Here is a 17,639-nt window from a genome sequence, read left to right on the forward strand (position 1 = left end):
GTGGAGAAGCTAAATAACATATGAGCATTAAAGTTGTGCCCAGCAGTAGGCTAGCAAACTTGACAAAAGGCTCAGAAATACAATGGCCTTGTCTCTTCTCTGCGCCTTCCCCTTCCCCCTCCAAATCAAACTTTTCTGGATGACGAAGGTCAGTGGGAAGTGCATAATGGAATGTCTGTGAGATTCCCTCTATAGATGGATGGGAACAGAACTCTTTGTTTTTCTTTAGGGTTTTTTGCTTGCCTGAATGCACAGCTCAGTAAGGGTCAGAATGCTGCGCTGGTGAGAACTAGCTATAGCATAGCTAATGACTTCTTATCGGCCACTCAGGAAGGAGAACTATAGAGCAAGGGAACGCAAACATTTTGTGTAGGGTTGGACACAATAGATGAGTTTTTCTTGCTTGCAGCCACATCACATCATTTCCAAGTGAAAACAGCCCAGCTGAATGGTGGCATGCTGGCAGGCTGCCCATTCTTTAGTTTCACGTGCAAGAAGTTTGCAAATGCATTTCAAACATGTAAATGAAACAGCACAAGGCAGCATTGAGGATTTCTGTTCATGCCAAGAACATTGGACCAGCCGAATGGGAACACATTTCAATATTTGATGGGATTTTTCAAGTATTGTAGGTATCCTGTATGAGTGTGTTGTGCTTCCTTTACAATTCAGGAAGAGGTTATGAGGCATGGGAAATCCTGTATTAATGTAGTATCTGTCCTATTAATAAGAGCAATTGTATGCCGGCTCTGTGAATACCTACATTACTCATGTCATGGCCTGAAAAAAAAAGAGAAACTACACAATAGACTTCAGTCTTATCTGAGTAATCTGGCCTGCTTCTAATGCAGCCTTTTTTCTTGTTAAAAGCCCTCTCTTCTCTCTTTTACATTGGGACACTGGTTCCTGTGTCTGTTTGCATGCCACTTGACTGCTAACAAATTACCTCATTAGTTCAGCTTGTTTCTGTAACAAATGTGCACTTAAATGTAGTTTTATGAACTTTACTTTAGACCCGCATCCACATACTAAGGGTTCATTAAAAAAAAAAAAAGCTTGCAAAACCATGTTCTATAATGGCTAAAATCTGGGGCATGTTCAGATCTAGAAAGTCATGTTGTCAAGATGCTTACTGAAAATGAGGCCTGGATGTCTCCAGGATGATAATGAGCAGGACATTAAGACAACCTCTTGATTGCCCCCAGCATCTGGAATACTGCCTCTGGACATGGAAGATTCATTTAGCTATCCTAACTAATGGTTAGTTAGGCTGTTCCTTTGCCTTCATGGTGCCAAGCGGTACTTGGAATGAATTAGATTTAGTGTATTTGTTTTACATAATAAATATAAAATGGGACGCGGGTGGCGCTGTGGTCTAAACCACTGAGCCTCTTGGGCTTGCCAATCAGAAGGTCAGCAGTTCAAATCCCCGCGACGGGGTGAGCTCCCGTTGTTCGGTCCCTGCTCCTGCCCACCTAGCAGTTCAAAAGCACCTGCAAGTCCAAGTAGATAAATAGGAACTGCTCTGTCAGGAAGGTAAACGGTGTTTCCGTGCGCTGCTCTGGTTCGCCAGAAGCGGCTTAGTCATGTTGGCCACATGACCTGGAAGCTGTCTGCGGACAAATGCTGGCTCCCTTGACCTATAGAGCGAGATGAGTGCGCAACCCCAGAGTCGTCTGCGACTGGACTTAACGGTCAGGGGTACCTTTACCTTTTAATAAATATAATAAAACCTACAAATTGAAATATCCAGCTGATACTACTGCTGGCATATAAAGTACCAACATGTGTTCAGGAGGAAGCACGTGTGGAGCAGATACTTATCTATCTCTAGATCTCAGCCTATGTAAAAACCAGATTTTTCAAAATCGCCCTAAAACACAATTGGCTCTTGACTGTTTAGGGCAGCCAGATCAAATTCTACAGCACTTTTGTGATAAAGGTTTCTGGCATTTATCTATGCTAGTGTTTAGTGGAAGGGAGTTCCATAGTTCTAGGGTAGCCATTGAGAATGCCTATTTATTTGTTTATTAAATTTGCATACCACCCTTCATCTGTAGACCTCAGGGCTGTTCACAACATAAAAATACAAGATAAAAACACAAAATACATGATAAAAACAAGAGCAGCAACAAAAAACCCCAATAACCCCCCCATCCACTCCCACAAATATATTTAAAAGTGAGTAGGATGTTAATCAGCCAAAGGTCTGGTTGAAGAGAAATGTTTTCGCCTGGCACCTAACGGTGCATAATGAAGGTACCAGCCTAACCTCCCTGGAGAGAGCATTCCACAAACGGGGAGCTACTGCAGAAAAGGCCCATTCTCATGTTGTCACCCTCCAGGCCTCTTGTGGAGAGGGACACAAAGAAGGACCTCAAAGGGTGTTCTCATGGTCTTCATAGGTCCATATGAACTTTGAGGTCCTGAGCCGTTTAAAGCTTTGTAGGTCAAAATCAGCTGTTTGGATTACTTGTGTGCATAGTAGTCGAGCACATTTCACAGAGTAGCAGAATGACCAAACACTAGACAAATTATGGAAGACCCAACCTTGAAATGTTTCCCTGAACTAAACCAGGAGAGCTGCATGTTTGCAAATTCTTCTGTGGTAGGGGGAGTGGGGCAGGCAGAGGGAATGCTCATGGCACTTAGCAAATGAGGATCAAAGGTTTATCCTGGTCTTCTCCCTGTTTTTGTGTGCAGACAAGTTGCGAGAGAGGTCAGCCACAGTTCACTTGCAGCTTGAGGCTGTGCAATATTGAACATTTACCACTTGGACCTGCTGACTTTATGAATTTGCACTTATTTAAATCCCGTAAGAGAAAATTATCCGACTGCATTTCAGAATGCATTTTCTCACCTCTTTAAAGCTAACGCTTGAAGGCTAACGAGGCAAGTCTCATTTCCTCTTACAGTATAACCACAGCAGCTCAATTTCCTGCTCTTGTGAAATGCCGTGGTATATTATCTGTCCATTCCAGATCAAGACAACAATAAAGAAATACTTGGGTAACAACATGTTTTCTTTTGTTGCTTGTATTCATTTAAGTGATTTATTTTTCTATGTAGGATCCTATTTCTCAGAATGCTGGGGCTAACCAAACTGACATGCTGACGTGATTATTAACTTCTCTAAATTCATATCCTGCTGAAGAAATCTGAACAGTGCTATAAACAGTTTCTGTGTCATTTCCCTCCCTTTTTGTTGCCTATAGCCGACACCTTGCATTAAGAAAGGCTTGGCTGAATTATTAAAACATGCACCCACCATTGTTCTATTCATGTGCTGTCAGCTTGTAAAACACAGTGGGAAATTCAGATTTCTGGTACTTTAATATTGGCTTAAGAGAGACAAGACGTATATTGCCCTCGAGCAGTTCTGGTTTTCATGTCCCCGCTTTTGTTCTTAAATACAGTAACAGTTGTTAAAGCACATGAGCCTCCAGTGTCATATCCCCTTCCTGAGAGGCACTGTTAGCCCTCCTCTGCTGGTTGTCAGTCCAGAAGGCAAAGTGATGTGAAGGTGGCATGGCAAACAAGTGCTGGCAGGGGGAGACACTTTAAGTGAAAAGCAGGGGGACGACGGGGAACCTCAGGCCTTTCTAACTGGCCCTCGGGATTCTCCAGACCACACTTTGATCAACACATCCTCCTTGAGTGTTTTTTGTGTGATTGGAACGTGTTCTTCAACTCATAATCCCTTCTGCTTGCCTGGATAAAGATGACAGAGGTATATGTGTGTGTGTGTAGAAACTAGGCTACTGTACCAAGGTCAAACTCACCTTGGTTGCTCCATCAACTTTTGTCGCTAGCCCCAATCACACCTGGCACATGGCCCCTACAAGGTTGGCCAGAAAGGAATGACCTTTGAGCTGAAAAAGGTTCCACAGTCCTGGTCTGCTACTGATCACCCATCACAAAGTGGCTTTAGCAGGGGAAAACTAAGTGCTAATGAGAATTACTACTAATTGAAGTAATGTTTTCTTGATAGAGCAGGGATGCGCTGCAGGTTCTTCTGGACTACAACCCCCATCACCCCAGCTCCTTAGACAGGCTGGCTGCAGTTAGTGGGAGCTGGGAATCCAACAACATTAAGAGTTGCAGGATGCTCATCAGAACCCAAGAGAGAGATACATGAGGATGGGTGTGAGAAAAGGTAGGATACATTTCTCTGTGTGTATGCCTTTCATGCTTCCCCACCCCCTTAATATATAAGGATACTAAAGGTGTTTTCATTTCCTTAAAAAGACTTGTGCCTAGAGGTATAATGTATGAGAAATGTGGTTTGTAAGCTAAACAATAAAAGCTCTACAGGAAATGAATCAGTGATGCCAAATGTGCCCAACTTGCTGACGTTAGCCAAAGGAACTCAGATTACGTTCTTCGGTATCATTCTCAGACTGTGATTATAAAAGAGTGTAATGGGGGCTTTCCTTGGAAATTCTTGCCAAAGCTACTGCTAACAGGAAATAACCGGCACTCTCTGACTCTTAAGCAATGAGAGGACAGTTTTATATACTGATTTTGGGGGGAGGTGGAGAGAATAAAGGTAGGTTAAAAATAAAAACAATACAGGAGGTGGAATGAACAAGTTTGTTGGCTTTTAAAAGGTAAAGGACAGTTAAGTCCAGTCATGAACGACTCGGGTTGCGGCACTCATCTCGCTTTACTGGCCGAAGGAGCTGATGTTTGTCCGCAGACCAGAGCAGCGCACGGAAACGCTGTTTACCTTCCCGCCGGAGCGGTACCTATTTATCTACTTGCACTTTGATGCGCTTCGAATTGCTAGGTTGGGAGCAGCTGGGGCTGAACAACAGGAGCTCACCCCGTCGAGGGGATTCAAACCGCCAACCTTCCGATCGGCAAGCCCAAGGCTCAGTGGTTTACACCACAGCGCCACCCACATTGGCTTTTAGCAACCATTAAAGACAGGTATGTACACAGCACTGTTTTGCTTTCTTTACTGCTTCCCACTCAGAAATAACTAAGCAGCACTTGGACTATGATTTACAAAAGGGTAACTGTTAGTACACTGCAGCAAAAACAAGTCTTGTGGCAGCCTTTTAAAGACTGCTCAAAAGCAGACATTAACCCTGTCCTGCAGCTCATTAACTGATGACACCACCAGCGAAGTCAGCTGACTGGGGGGGCAAAGTCTTTGCAAATCTCCCCAGTGATATCAATGAAATTTCATGGGTCTAAAAGTACATTATAAACAAGTGCAGCAAAGAACCACTGAATAAAAGATTACACCAGTTTGTGTTTGCTAGCATGAAAAACAGTTTATTTGCTTATGAATGCAAATAATTAAGAAAAAACCCTACCAGTGTGTACACTGTACACATTTGAATGACACTTACAAGAATGAAGTTATATACAATATACATTTCAGGATCACAGGTGTACTGATGAGGGGATGGAGACAGACAAGTAACTTGACTCTGTAACTGTCACTGCCTGTGGGATTAGAGTCCCAAAACTCCAGCAAACAATCATATTTATGCCACTGGTAATAAAGCTTTTGAATTAGGGTCCATATTAACTTATTTCATTACTACAAGGTTGGATTGGAAACAGGAAGGACAGTCAAAAAGGAATTATTGGATGCAAATTGCTATTGTCCTGAGAGCTCAGCTCCTCACTCTTCAGCTGCCATCTTCATCAAGTACTCCTTGTCTATTTTGAAAAGTCTCCATCCTTCCTCAGATGACAGGTCAGAAGCTCCCCGTCTCTTGTAGAACCTGATGGAAGGCTCATTCCACTCAGCTACTAAGAAGTGCATACTGCTGCAACGACATGTGACAGCCACCTAGAGAAAGAAAATGGGCAGGAATAAGTAAGGTGCTGGGATGTGGTACTGCTTCTTTAAAAAAGTTCTATGTAGGGAATTTCCAGATGTGGTAGCAGTTACGTTGTTTCACTGAATCCCTACTTGATCTATTTTCTAGGTTCCCTAGTCCACTATAAATCTCTTGAAAACGAAGAGCTCTAGGATAAGTTACAAAAAACATTCCCAATGTGCTTCTTGAGCAGTTTGCAATCTTGAACAAATAATGTCAATATGCAACTGAAGCAGAAGGGGAACCCTAAATATCTGAATGGCCTGGGGGATATTGCAATATTCACAAGTTCAAACATAGTGGTGTGCTACTGTACAATATTTCCTTGAAATAAGACACATGGTACCGAGCCACGCTACATTTGGTCATGCGGTTTACTGCTTATACCTCCTTTGAGAGGATGTTTCCAAGGTGGACTGGTCATCTGAATACTCCCATCATCAGAACAATGAGGCAGTGTGCTACCACAGAGAACTCTATCATGGGCTAGGCTGTCACAAAGAAGGCAGCACCATTAATCCAAGGAAGGATATTTAAAAGCAGCATGAGAGATATCCCAATAGGTGCAGGAAATGCTTTAATGACACAACTCTGTTGAAAACATTTATGTAAAAAAAATTACATGTTGGGGTGTGTTCTAAATAAAAGTACTTCTTGTACCTATTGGGATACTGCTTTCTATGCTGTATTAATGCAAACTCAATCAAAGGCACACTTATCCATGGGCACTGCACAATCTGGATTGAATAATTTCCCAACTAAGTGTGACTTTGGTTAAGTGATCATTTTAGAACACTTTTCCCATATCAGCTTCTTACCTGACTTAAATTCTTTAGAATTTCTGAACCAATGCCCAAACCTAAAAATAAAACAAGTGCAATTTTATTAGTGATGTTTTTAGAAGAGTTGAATCAAACTTAATTGCAAAATGTTTCCTTAAAATTTAAATGGTACCTCTGAACTCATTCATTACAAAGAAGTCTTCAAGATACAGCAGTTTTCCAATCCATGGGTCATACGTGAAGTAATACATGGCAAAGCCCACAACACTGTATCCTGCAACAAAACATATTTACTTTACATACATGTGCATACATACAGAGTACCTTTTTAATAAAGCAACAAGTTAGTATATACGAAATATCACATGCTTGTGCCAAAATAGTCACTCAGAACATGCAAAATTAATCTTATGCTGCAATAAGCCAAGTTTAGCACTCATCATACATTATAATGAATTGGAGTTTAAGTAAGATAGGAATTCCTAGCAAGTTAAGGCCATCCTGGAAAGTTCTAAGACCCTCAAAACCAGCATCATATTTTTTGGTCACAGTTTCATGTTCTTGCACATACCCAGGAATTAAGTAATTGCAACACCTGGCAAGTTGTGTCAACAATTACATCATAATTATAGCCTTTTGCTGGAGAGTCTCTGTACATACCCTATTGATACCACTTTGGAAAACAATTCAGGCTTCTACAATTTTACACGGCAGATCAGAATATTGTGGCAAACATTTCAACTCTGCTTCCTTCCTGATTTTGGAACATAAAACTCCCAAAGCAAAAGCCCCTGAAGTTTGTTTTCCACGTTAATTGATGTCCATTTGTTTACAATGCAATCACTCTTTTTTTTTAAAGGACGAGACTACAGGATTGCCTTTGTGACAGCTAAGAGCAAATACAGCAGCTATTATTTTTCCAATATGAATATTTCAAGGAAATAGTGATTGCTTTAAAGTGTTTTCTTTGTTTCATTGCTTGCGTCATTCTCCTATGCTTCTGCTTGCAAAAGGAACAATTGTTCACTATCCTTACTACGTCCTAGTCAATATTCATATTTAGAACTTCAATCTTGTTACATGTAATCCAAGGAACAGAGTTACATACAGGATTTCTGATCTACCGAGTGTTTTGTATATGCTTTTTTCTCTTTCTTTTTGAGGTACATGTTTTGGAATAGGATTTGACCCTGGAGACCTTACCTCATATATCATGATCATCTACTTTATTGTGTAACGGATCTTTTAGTTACCTCCCCGCCCATCCATGTACACGGAAGGGCCATGTACATGGCGAAGCTAGAGACTGTAACCTGAAGATTGGGGACAAATTAAAGAAAACATGTGATTCAACAGGATTACATAGTGATAAGTTAGGGTCAAACAAAAACAGCCATGTAACGAAGTGGAATTATAGTTTTGTTCTTTTACGATTATACCTGGTTCTCCATCACCTTCAGGATAACTGAACAATAAGATACCATTTGAAAAGTTCAGTAAGTTTTAGCATTCACCTTTGCAATGAAGTACAGCTAGAGTCTTACTTATTATAAGCATTGTTATTTACATTGTGATTTTCTAATTAATTTTTTAAAAAAGTTTCACCTTCAGCTGTCCAGTGTTCTTTTGGCACTTCTGCAACAAGGCAGTGGTAGAAGGGATGTTCTCCAAAGCCGTCCTCAAGTAGATCTACAGGATTACAATAAATGTATTATATAGCTAGTTTTCCTATCCCCAGGTTGAATTGTCACAAAACTGTCCTGGTAGTCTTATTTTATATTACCTTTTTCAGTCAGTACCACTTGATCCTCCATTTCTTCATATTTAGCAAGCTCCTGTCCAAAACAAAGCATGTATGTTTGGTTATATTTCATTGGACCAACTTCTGTTAATATATTTTGCACTTCTTTTTCTTGCGCCATGGAGCATAGTCTATATAGAAAAACCCATTTTATAGAATACTATCTGCTTCTCTTCTGAGAAGAGTGAAAATCCAGTAGGGAACTATACAGTTAATGGATTATCTACAGTATTGATTCTACACCCTGAAGGACCTGAGGGAATTGCCTAAAGAAGATTAAGGAGGCAGCCCTTACACACATTGCCCCCAAAGCAGGCCCTAGCGAACACTTGAGACTTACTTCCAAATAAGGATGCACGGAATTGAGCTGTTCCACTCTTGACATGTTTTAAGCATTTAAAATGACAGGAACGAAAGGGTTAACAATAATAATTCCAATTTATTTAAGAAATGCAAGTGAAATACGTGTTCCTCAATGTTTGTATCTAATGGGACATCCCATCAAAGGAATTAGACCAGATGAACAGCTGAATCACTTTCAAGTGCAGTTCTGGCGCTGGGTCCTTGCTTCCTTTTTTCTTTACAGCAGTCACTTGTGCAGAGGGTAGAAACTGTCTGCAGCCTATTTCACAACAGCAGGAAGAGGATGTTTTGCCAACTCAGGAGGGCAAAGGTGTCTGTGCCCAGAAGGAAGTTATTTCCATTGCAGAACAAACAGTTCCCACCCTCAGGGGCCTACCTTTGCCCTTGAACTGTATGTGCTAAGCTAGACAAGAACTGGACGGGGGGGGGGCAGGGACTCCTGAAAGATCGAAAACACAAGATCGTTTTTGCTTCCAGAGTAACTGCCATGTTGAGAAAGTCTAGGCATGTTTACACTCCCAACGCATAGGATTGCAGTTTAAACTGGTGTGTCGCCGAGTACATACGTGGGAAATTTCTCTCGCGCGCTATACACACGTCAAACGTTAGCATTTTGGTTTGCTACACAAACCGCCTAAAGCAGGTGCAGGCTTATCTAGGGGTAAAAAAAACTAAGAGATCCCTGTCGTCCAGTCTCTTACTTTTATCCCACCTTAATTTTTATTTTTTTAAAAAGTCGGAAGGCGTGTGGTGGCAACTGATAAAAATGCCCTACTTTGGCGTGACTCGCTAAGCAGCCCCTCTGGTTGGCAAAGATAAAAGCGCGCAATCCTTCCTTCCCCCTCCGCCACCCAGGACAGCGCGCTCAGTTCAGAGAACAACTTTTATTATATTTTAAAAAAGAAAAAAACCTCTCAAGAGGCTTAAGACGAAAGGAGGCCAATGGAAGTGACTTTTGTTTTTCCACTCTTGTTCACTGCATCTGCTCGTTTCTTGCCTGCGCCTGGCCTGGCACAGAGCGAGATCTACCTTTATGAGGCGCAGGAGGTCGGCGCAGTCCTCGGGCCGCGCGGCGCGGATACGGAACGAGGCCATTTTCGGCGGCGTTTCCCTTTGCGTCCCCCGCCTCGCGTGAGTCCCCGATAGTTGAAGAGCAGGAGGAGCAGTTTCTTCATTCGCGTCCCGGGCGCGGCGTGGGCAGCTGCGGCGGCGGCACAGGCACAGTCAGGCTGCCAGCATCCCGTAGCGGCTCTCGGAGCGAAACAGCCAAGCCACCGAACGAGGGGGCAGCGGACTCTACTCCGGGTGCCCGCCGAGCAGCCCCTATTTATGCCACCGCCATCCCGACTCCCAGCCAATCACAAGTTGCCCCTCTATTCTCCCCCCCCCCGCCGCCGTTCCTCCTTCGCCTCTTACCTCATCTTTCCAGGAAATGATGCCGGGTGGAAACTTCTGACTCATCAAGGCCCGAGGCAAAAGGCAAGCAAGGCTGTGCGGAGACCGCCACCTTCTGGAGCGAGCAACTCGCACATCACCGCGCCCTGGAGGGAGGAGAGGGCCTTTGTCTCAGGCTTCCTGACCTCCTTGCAACCCCCCTTGCGGCTCGGCCTTCCACAAAGGCTACTATCCCACCTACTGATGTATATGCTCAAAAGGGAGGACTAAATATATGTGGCAGTTTAGCATCCTATGCACACGTTTTTCACATCATCTGCACAGCATTGTTCTCATCCAGGTGGCAGCCCAAGCCCCCCCCCCATTTTTAATTCGGATTTTCCTGATTCTGAGGGGACGCGGGTGGCGCTGTGGATTAAACCACAGAGCCTAGGACTTGCCGATCAGAAGGTTGGCGGTTCGAATCCCCTCGACGGGGTGAGCTCCCATTGCTTGGTCGCTGGTCCTGCCAACCTAGCAGTTTGAAAGCACATCAAAAGTGCAAGTAGATAAATAGATACCGCTCTGGTGGGAAGGTAAACGGCGTTTCCGTGCGCTGCTCTGGTTCGCTACAAGCGGCTTAGTCATGCTGGCCACATGATCCAGAAGCTGTACGCCGGCTCCCTCGGCCAATAAAGCGAGATGAGCGCCGCAACCCCAGAGTCGGTCACGACTGGACCTAACGGTCAGGGGTCCCTTTACCTTTTACCTTCCTGATCCCCAGTTGGGCTTATCCATACCTCTGTTTGCCCCTCGCTTCCCCCAGGGGAATCAGGACAAACAGCAATCAGCCCTCAATGTGGTAACGGGGAAATCCAACATAAATCACATGCTACCCAACTATGAGGGTATTGAAGTTCATTTTGTAGGTGGGTTTTGGTTCTACAGGTGTGCTGTGCGGTAATGTTTTGCTAAGTGCCATCTATCACCACATCCCCCAGTTCTGTTGGCCAGGCACTCCTCCGTGGGCTGGTCACAGGCTACACAATTAAGACAAAAACAAAAACCTGCTTTGTGCAAGTCTGGTATATCGGAACATTTGTATGGCACACACCCTGCTTGGCACACACTCCACACACATTTGCATACACATGTACACAGGCAGGGAGCCTCAATGGTGACCTTCTGGAGGCTTCACCCGGAGCAAAAAAAACCAGCTAGCCCCTCCCTCTCCAGCTATGGCACTGCCTAAAGGTACATATCTTATATGACATCTCTCATTGTCTTTGCATTTACTTCAAAGTAGCTGCCAGAGAAGGGCCACAATTTGATCAAAGAAGTGGTGTTGGGGAAAGGGAGGGGAGCAAAGAAACCTATGCCAGGTCCCCAGTCTGAATTGTCTCACAGAGGTTGCTATTAGCCCTGCTCAAAAAGGAATGCCACAGTTGAGTAGCTGTGGGGTAACAATTTTACAAGAACTCTAGAAACCACCTTATGCGATTGGTCTGCCTACCTCAGTATTGTCAATGCTGACTGGCTGTAGCTTTCCAGGGATTTTGTCTGGAGTCTTTCCCAACCCTGTCTGGAGGTGCCAGGAACAGAACCCTGGACCTTTTGCCTGCAAAGCCTGTGAATTTTTAGCTTTGTTGTAACAGGTTGAACACCATCTTCTGTTAAGACTTGTTCCATCTAACTCCTTGCTTTAAGGAAACGAACAGAGAGGAATCAGTGTTATACGGTAATCTTCTTTCTAATAAATGTACAAGCAGCTTGGCCATTTGGTTTTGTTTTTAGGCAGATGCAGAGATGTGGGGCCTCTAGGACTTTTTATAGGTTTATAAACAAATAAGTCAGATGGAAATTATGGCCAGTGACGCAGTGACCATCTGGATTGTATTAACTATGGTTAGCCTCGCCCACATATATAAATGTATAGTCTGGGAAATAGGGTTGCCATATTTCAAAAAGTAAAATTCCTAACACCCGCAAATTTACTGAGCTTTTTGGGGTTTTTTTTGTGATTTTAAGCTCACATCGGACCCAGCCAGCGTGACCGGTGGTTTGAGGTGTTTGGAGTGGTGGTTCAACAAAATCTGGAGGCGCATAGGTTGATCATCCTGATAGGTAAAAGAACAAAATTTATTAGAGAGCAGGAAAAATGACCTTGTATGTTTCTAATTACATGTGTGGGAGGGAAGAGAAAAAGAAATAAACTGCCACATCCTATGCATGCTTCGCCCAGAAGGGGAGGAGAAAACAGCACAGAAAATCCAAAAATAGCATTAAAGAAGCAGACATTTCCCTCAGTATCCTGGGGAAAAACACTACAGCCCATTAACTGGGGACCATGCTGGCAATCACACCCATCTGCCACCCACATACAGAGGCAAGCAACTGAAAAAAACTGAGCACGTGGCCCCTGCGCATACACCTGCACCAATGGAAACACAATGCACACAATGCCACAGTGTTCCCATTCCATCAGCCGCAGTGGCATAGTTTCTAGTGTGGCCAGTCTCCAGACACCTCTCATGCAAGGATTCGGTTTCATTAAAGCTTTTCCTGAGCACTGTTTTCTGAGTGCAACACACCGTGGCTGTGAACACGCTACCATTTAGTCTAGCTTCGGTGAGCTCCCACCGCTGGTGTTTGTAGCAGTGTAAAAAAAAATAAATACACATGACTTTAGCCACAATCCATATCTATCCTATACAGTAGTTGCTTGACAAATACTGCTGTTTCATGCATTCTCTCCATCTGATTTGAAAAGGTAAGCCAACACGTTCCTGTCACAATTAAGCTGAGATGTGTATGTTTGAGACAGCCGCTGCATGTGCACAGGTGCCAGCTTCAAAAACGGGGTGTGGGACACAGCCATGCTGTGTTTTAAGCTGCTAGTGTGCATATAGCCTCAAAGGGAAGGAAGAAGAGGCAACAAAATACAAAGCATGAGCTTCAGCCCCACTAAGGAGGTGGTGGCAAATATGGCCTCATTTTGCCTTTTGCATGTATAGGAAGAAAGAAAAAGCCACCTCCTTGTAACCCACTATCGTCCATATACAGTGGTACCTTGGTTTGCATATATATTGGTTTGCATACGTTTTGGATTACAAACACGTCAAACCCTGAAGTGCGTGTCCCAGTTTGCAACGTTTTTTTGGATTACAATCCTTTTTTCTTTTTCTTTTTTTGGATTATGAACAAAATTTTTTGGAGGCCCCATTAGCGAAAGCGCACCTTGGGTTACAAATGGACCTCTGGAACAGATTATGGTTGTAAACCAAGGTACTACTATATATACATACAGGGGAAATGATATTATTATAAAGCAGTTATGTAACTCAAGTGACGGCAGTAACTCAGTACATTTTAACGATCTCTTTGCAATTTCATTAGAGCTACAAACCCATTCTGTGTATTACAAATATCTTCTTGATTGCCTTAATGATGCACAGAACGAAAAAGGAACAGATGCTGAGCTTGCTCCAACAGCTACCTCTAGGAAGAGAAGAGGGAAGGGGAATTGCTACACCTTATGTAGGTAAGTGCATTTTCAGTTCTGCTTCTACCATCTGCAGTATACATTTAAAATAGCATCATACCATTTTAAACACTTTCTTCCAAATAATCCTGGGAAGTGTAGTCTGTTAAGGGTGCTGAGAGTTGTTAGGAGACCTCTTTCCCCCTGCACAGAGCTTCATTTTCCAGAGTGGTTTAACAATCAATTCCTCTTCCCAGGGAACTCTGGGAATTGTAGCTCTGTAAGGGAAATAGGGATCTCCTAACAGCCCTCTGCACCTTTAACAAACTATACTTCCCAGGATTCTTCGGGGGGAAGCCATGACTGTTTAAAGTGGTATGATACCAACTGAAATCTATGGTGCAGATGGGGGCCTTAGGAATATGAACAGCATTATGGATAAAACAAGACCTGCCGGGTGTGTGGAATAGCCCATGCTTTACATGCAGAGGGACCTACCCAACACAAGAAAAGGACGAGTTAAGAGAAGTACTGTATGCACTAACTGTTTGGCTTCTGTACAAGTGCTAACCAGTCCTTTTGGCTTTCCTCTGGAAAACCGTGTGACCATCCGCTCACCCTGTTTTGCCTGACAGACCAGTCCTGTGAGTTAGCCACTGGACATGCCTTGTTCTGCTTCTTCCTTATCTCTTCCTTCCTGCTCCCTCCTTGCAAGTGACTGCCTCATATGTCCTTCACAGCAACACCCATTTGATCTGTGAACCCTGAGACACCATCCCTCCTTGCAGTCCTGAGTGAGCAAACAATTAAGGGGCCCACTGCCATTCAACATGAGGGCAGTCACCACTAAAACTGACAAGTATTCTATGAAGGAATTTCTGCTAACGTTGAAATACATGTGGACGCGCTCATGAACAGCATGCTATAAAAACCGGATGCACATAACTCAAATAAACCAGTGCAGCTGCACTTGAGAACTGGGGTGTGTGTGTGTGTGTCATATTAGGCCAATGTTGAGGATTAAGATACAAAAATGCTTAATCCACATTCCACAGCTAGGCTGCAGCCATGGATGATTTCACATGCTGCCCAGCCCACATCTTCATAGTTTATCTGAAAAACACACACAACTATAATTGCAAAACAAGCTGCATCTCCCTTTTCTTAACCCGCTTAACAAAAAATCAGACAACAGATTGGGAAGCAAATTTAAAATATTATTTACCATATTTTTTGCACCATAACACTCACTTTTTTCCTCCTAGAAAGTAAGGGGAAATGTCTTTGCATGTTATGGAGGGAATGCCTACGGGTGGCATGCCTACGGATTTTCCTCCTCTAAAAACTACGTGCGTGTTATGGTCGGGTGCGTGTTATAGAGCGAAAAATACGGTACTTACTTATAGTCGTGCATTGGTTCTCAGCTACAACAGTAGTAAAAGCTATACAGGTAAAATATTTATATTTACAGTAGAAACAGCCTTGGGCACGTGCCTGAGCTGGAGCAACAGGAGGCATGTCTGCCCCCATCAAAGGTCAAAATGGGGGGGGGGAGAGGGAGGGAGGGAGGGAGGGGGAGAGAGAGAACAGGAAATTACTACAGTGTATGCTCCTTTCCCCTCTCTATCAATTACGTTTCTATGGTCTGAATCTCTGCCTGTCAGCAATACAGTGGTACCTCGGGTTACAGACGCTTCAGGTTACAGACGTTTCAGGTTACAGACTCTGCTAACCCAGAAATAGTACCTCAGGTTAAGAACTTTGCTTCAGGATGAGAACAGAAATCGTGCTCTGGCGGCGCGGCAGCAGCAGGAGGCCCCATTAGCTAAAGTGGTGCTTCAGGTTAAGAACAGTTTCAGGTTAAGTACGGACCTCCGGAACGAATTAAGTACTTAACCCGAGGTACCACTGTACAGCTCTGTGGTCTTAACCCGTTCTCATGCTAATTAGCAAAAAATATGCATTGTTAGATTTGGTTGCTAAATCTCCCACATATAGTTCCTTGGGATTTTACTCCCATGTTTGATGTATTGTCTGCTGTGGCCTTCCCCACCCCCTCACTTTCAAATAAAAACATTCTGGGTTTGGCTGTGGGGATACAACTTAAATCACATCATGCAAATAGAGCTTTGACAGTATATTGATATAAACATTATCAGCTTGAGCTACATTTGGGTAAACGTGTATTTCATTACACTGTCAGAAGCATATATAGTGAAAGGACGCACAACCACTGCATTTTCAACCTAGCGTATTTTAAAAATTCTTATCCATCTACTTATTTGCAAAGCTTCTGCTCTTTTCTTTGTTCACAATCTCAAAGAAAGATCATTCTTCCCCATTAACTTTCTTCCCTGTGGTAATGGCAACAACAGTGTTTATGTTAAACACATCCTCCATCCCAGTGTTCTGTAGAAAGCTCCTTCTTTCCAAATGTAGCAAAGAGTGACAATTTAGTTTTTAGGATTAACTATTTTTCCAGTATTAATTGTTATACAGTTTGGACTCAAATGCTGCCAAATACCCAATTAAAAGAAAAAGAAAGCAATTATTGTATTATAAAGCCACTAATCCTTCCTAAAATAATTAACATGGGAAAGAAACTTTGGAAAGAGACAGAGGAAGTTAATCCAAAGAAATGGATGTTGGGGTATGTAAGAAATACTGCTACTAAAAATATATGTATAACAATAATCCCGTTGATATAAAAATCATGTCATGTGTTCTGTATTAATCCAGAATAACAACCCTGACCTTTCTGAAGCTGTGAGGATGGAACAGCAGAAGGGACAACACCACTGTTGTCTGGTGCCCATTGGGACTTGTATGCTCTCTGAGAGGCAAACTACAATGACCATAATTATTTGAAGTAATGAATGTGCTTCAATGGTGTTTTCAATGTGCAGTGGTACCTCGGGTTACATACGCTTCAGGTTACATACGTTTCAGGTTACAGACTCTGCTAACCCAGAAATAAGTGTTTCAGGTTAAGAACTTTGCTTCCAGATGAGAATAGAAATCGTGCTCCGGCAGCGCGGCAGCAGCAGGAGGCCCCATTAGCTAAAGTGGTGCTTCGGGTTAAGAACAGTTTCAGGTTAAGTATGGACCTCCAGAACCAATTAAGTACTTAACCCGAGATACCACGGTTTATGTACACAGCCTCAAAATGGCTGCCATTTATGTCTGGGATGTGGGGCATACGGCTCTTGGGAATAACACTGCAATGGGGCAAAACCTCTATGGCTAACACCTCCCATTTCCTGAGAGAAAGTTATGGGATGAACCTTTCCTGGGCCAATTTTTGGTGTTCCAGTGTTAGAATAATAGAATTGTAGAGTTGGAAGGGATCCCAAGGGTAATCTAGTCCACCCCCCACCCCCCCGCAATGCAGAACTCCTGTCCACAGCCATCAATGGATGGGCTCAAACCACCAACCTTCTGGCTAACAGCAAGACCCGCTGGGGTTTGAAGGAACCTTGCAGGCATCCTTCCTCCAGTGCTGTTCTGATTTGGTTTTAAGGACTAGATTTTATTGACTATATTGTATTGCATTTTAATTGTAAACTTGCTTGATAAGTCACACTGGAGTGAAAAGTCGTATGCAGTGGAACCTCGGGTTGTGAACGTGATCCGTGCAACCCACAGTGTTTGCAACCCGCAGCGCCGTGTCTGCACACGCAGCGATTTAGTGCTTCTGCGCATAGCGCGATTTAATGTTTCTGCGCATGCACGAGTGCCGAAACCCGGAAGCAACCTGTTCCGGTGCTTCTGGGTTCGGCACAGTGCGCAACCCAAAAACGCGTAACCTGAAGCATCTGTAACCTGAGATACCACTGTATATACAAAGTGGGAAATAAATAAGTAAAAGGAGCCTAATGATGAAACCAATATGGTGCCCTCTGGATCTTGCTGGACTTCAACTCCCAGAACCTCCTGGCCATGCTGGCTGGGGTGGGGCTCATGGGAGTTGGAGTCCAATGGGAGGGCACCCTATTGCC

At 43.5% G+C, this 17,639-nt stretch overlaps 1 protein-coding gene across 3 annotated transcripts; it reads right to left on the minus strand.

The window, feature by feature from the left end:
* Window positions 1-5,256: 5,256 nt before the first annotated feature.
* Window positions 5,257-10,335, minus strand: SAT1 (spermidine/spermine N1-acetyltransferase 1). Of its 3 annotated transcripts, none has more exons than XM_053387056.1 (6): window positions 10,203-10,335; window positions 8,406-8,457; window positions 8,228-8,311; window positions 6,795-6,896; window positions 6,659-6,699; window positions 5,257-5,809 (listed from the first exon to the last, which is right to left on the minus strand). In XM_053387056.1, exons 1-6 carry the CDS (start codon window positions 10,245-10,247, stop codon window positions 5,639-5,641), a joined length of 495 nt encoding a protein of 164 aa, XP_053243031.1. In that variant the 5' UTR covers window positions 10,248-10,335; the 3' UTR covers window positions 5,257-5,638. The 3 variants fall into 3 exon arrangements, with proteins under 3 accessions (XP_053243031.1, XP_053243030.1, XP_053243029.1); XM_053387055.1 differs by lacking the exon at window positions 10,203-10,335 and adding an exon at window positions 9,816-10,121; XM_053387054.1 differs by lacking the exon at window positions 10,203-10,335 and having other exon boundaries at window positions 8,406-8,846.
* Between the last annotated feature and the right edge of the window lie 7,304 nt (window positions 10,336-17,639).

The sequence above is a fragment of the Podarcis raffonei genome, chromosome 4 (genome assembly GCF_027172205.1).
Source record: "Podarcis raffonei isolate rPodRaf1 chromosome 4, rPodRaf1.pri, whole genome shotgun sequence".
Classification (NCBI taxonomy): Eukaryota; Metazoa; Chordata; class Lepidosauria; order Squamata; family Lacertidae; genus Podarcis; species Podarcis raffonei.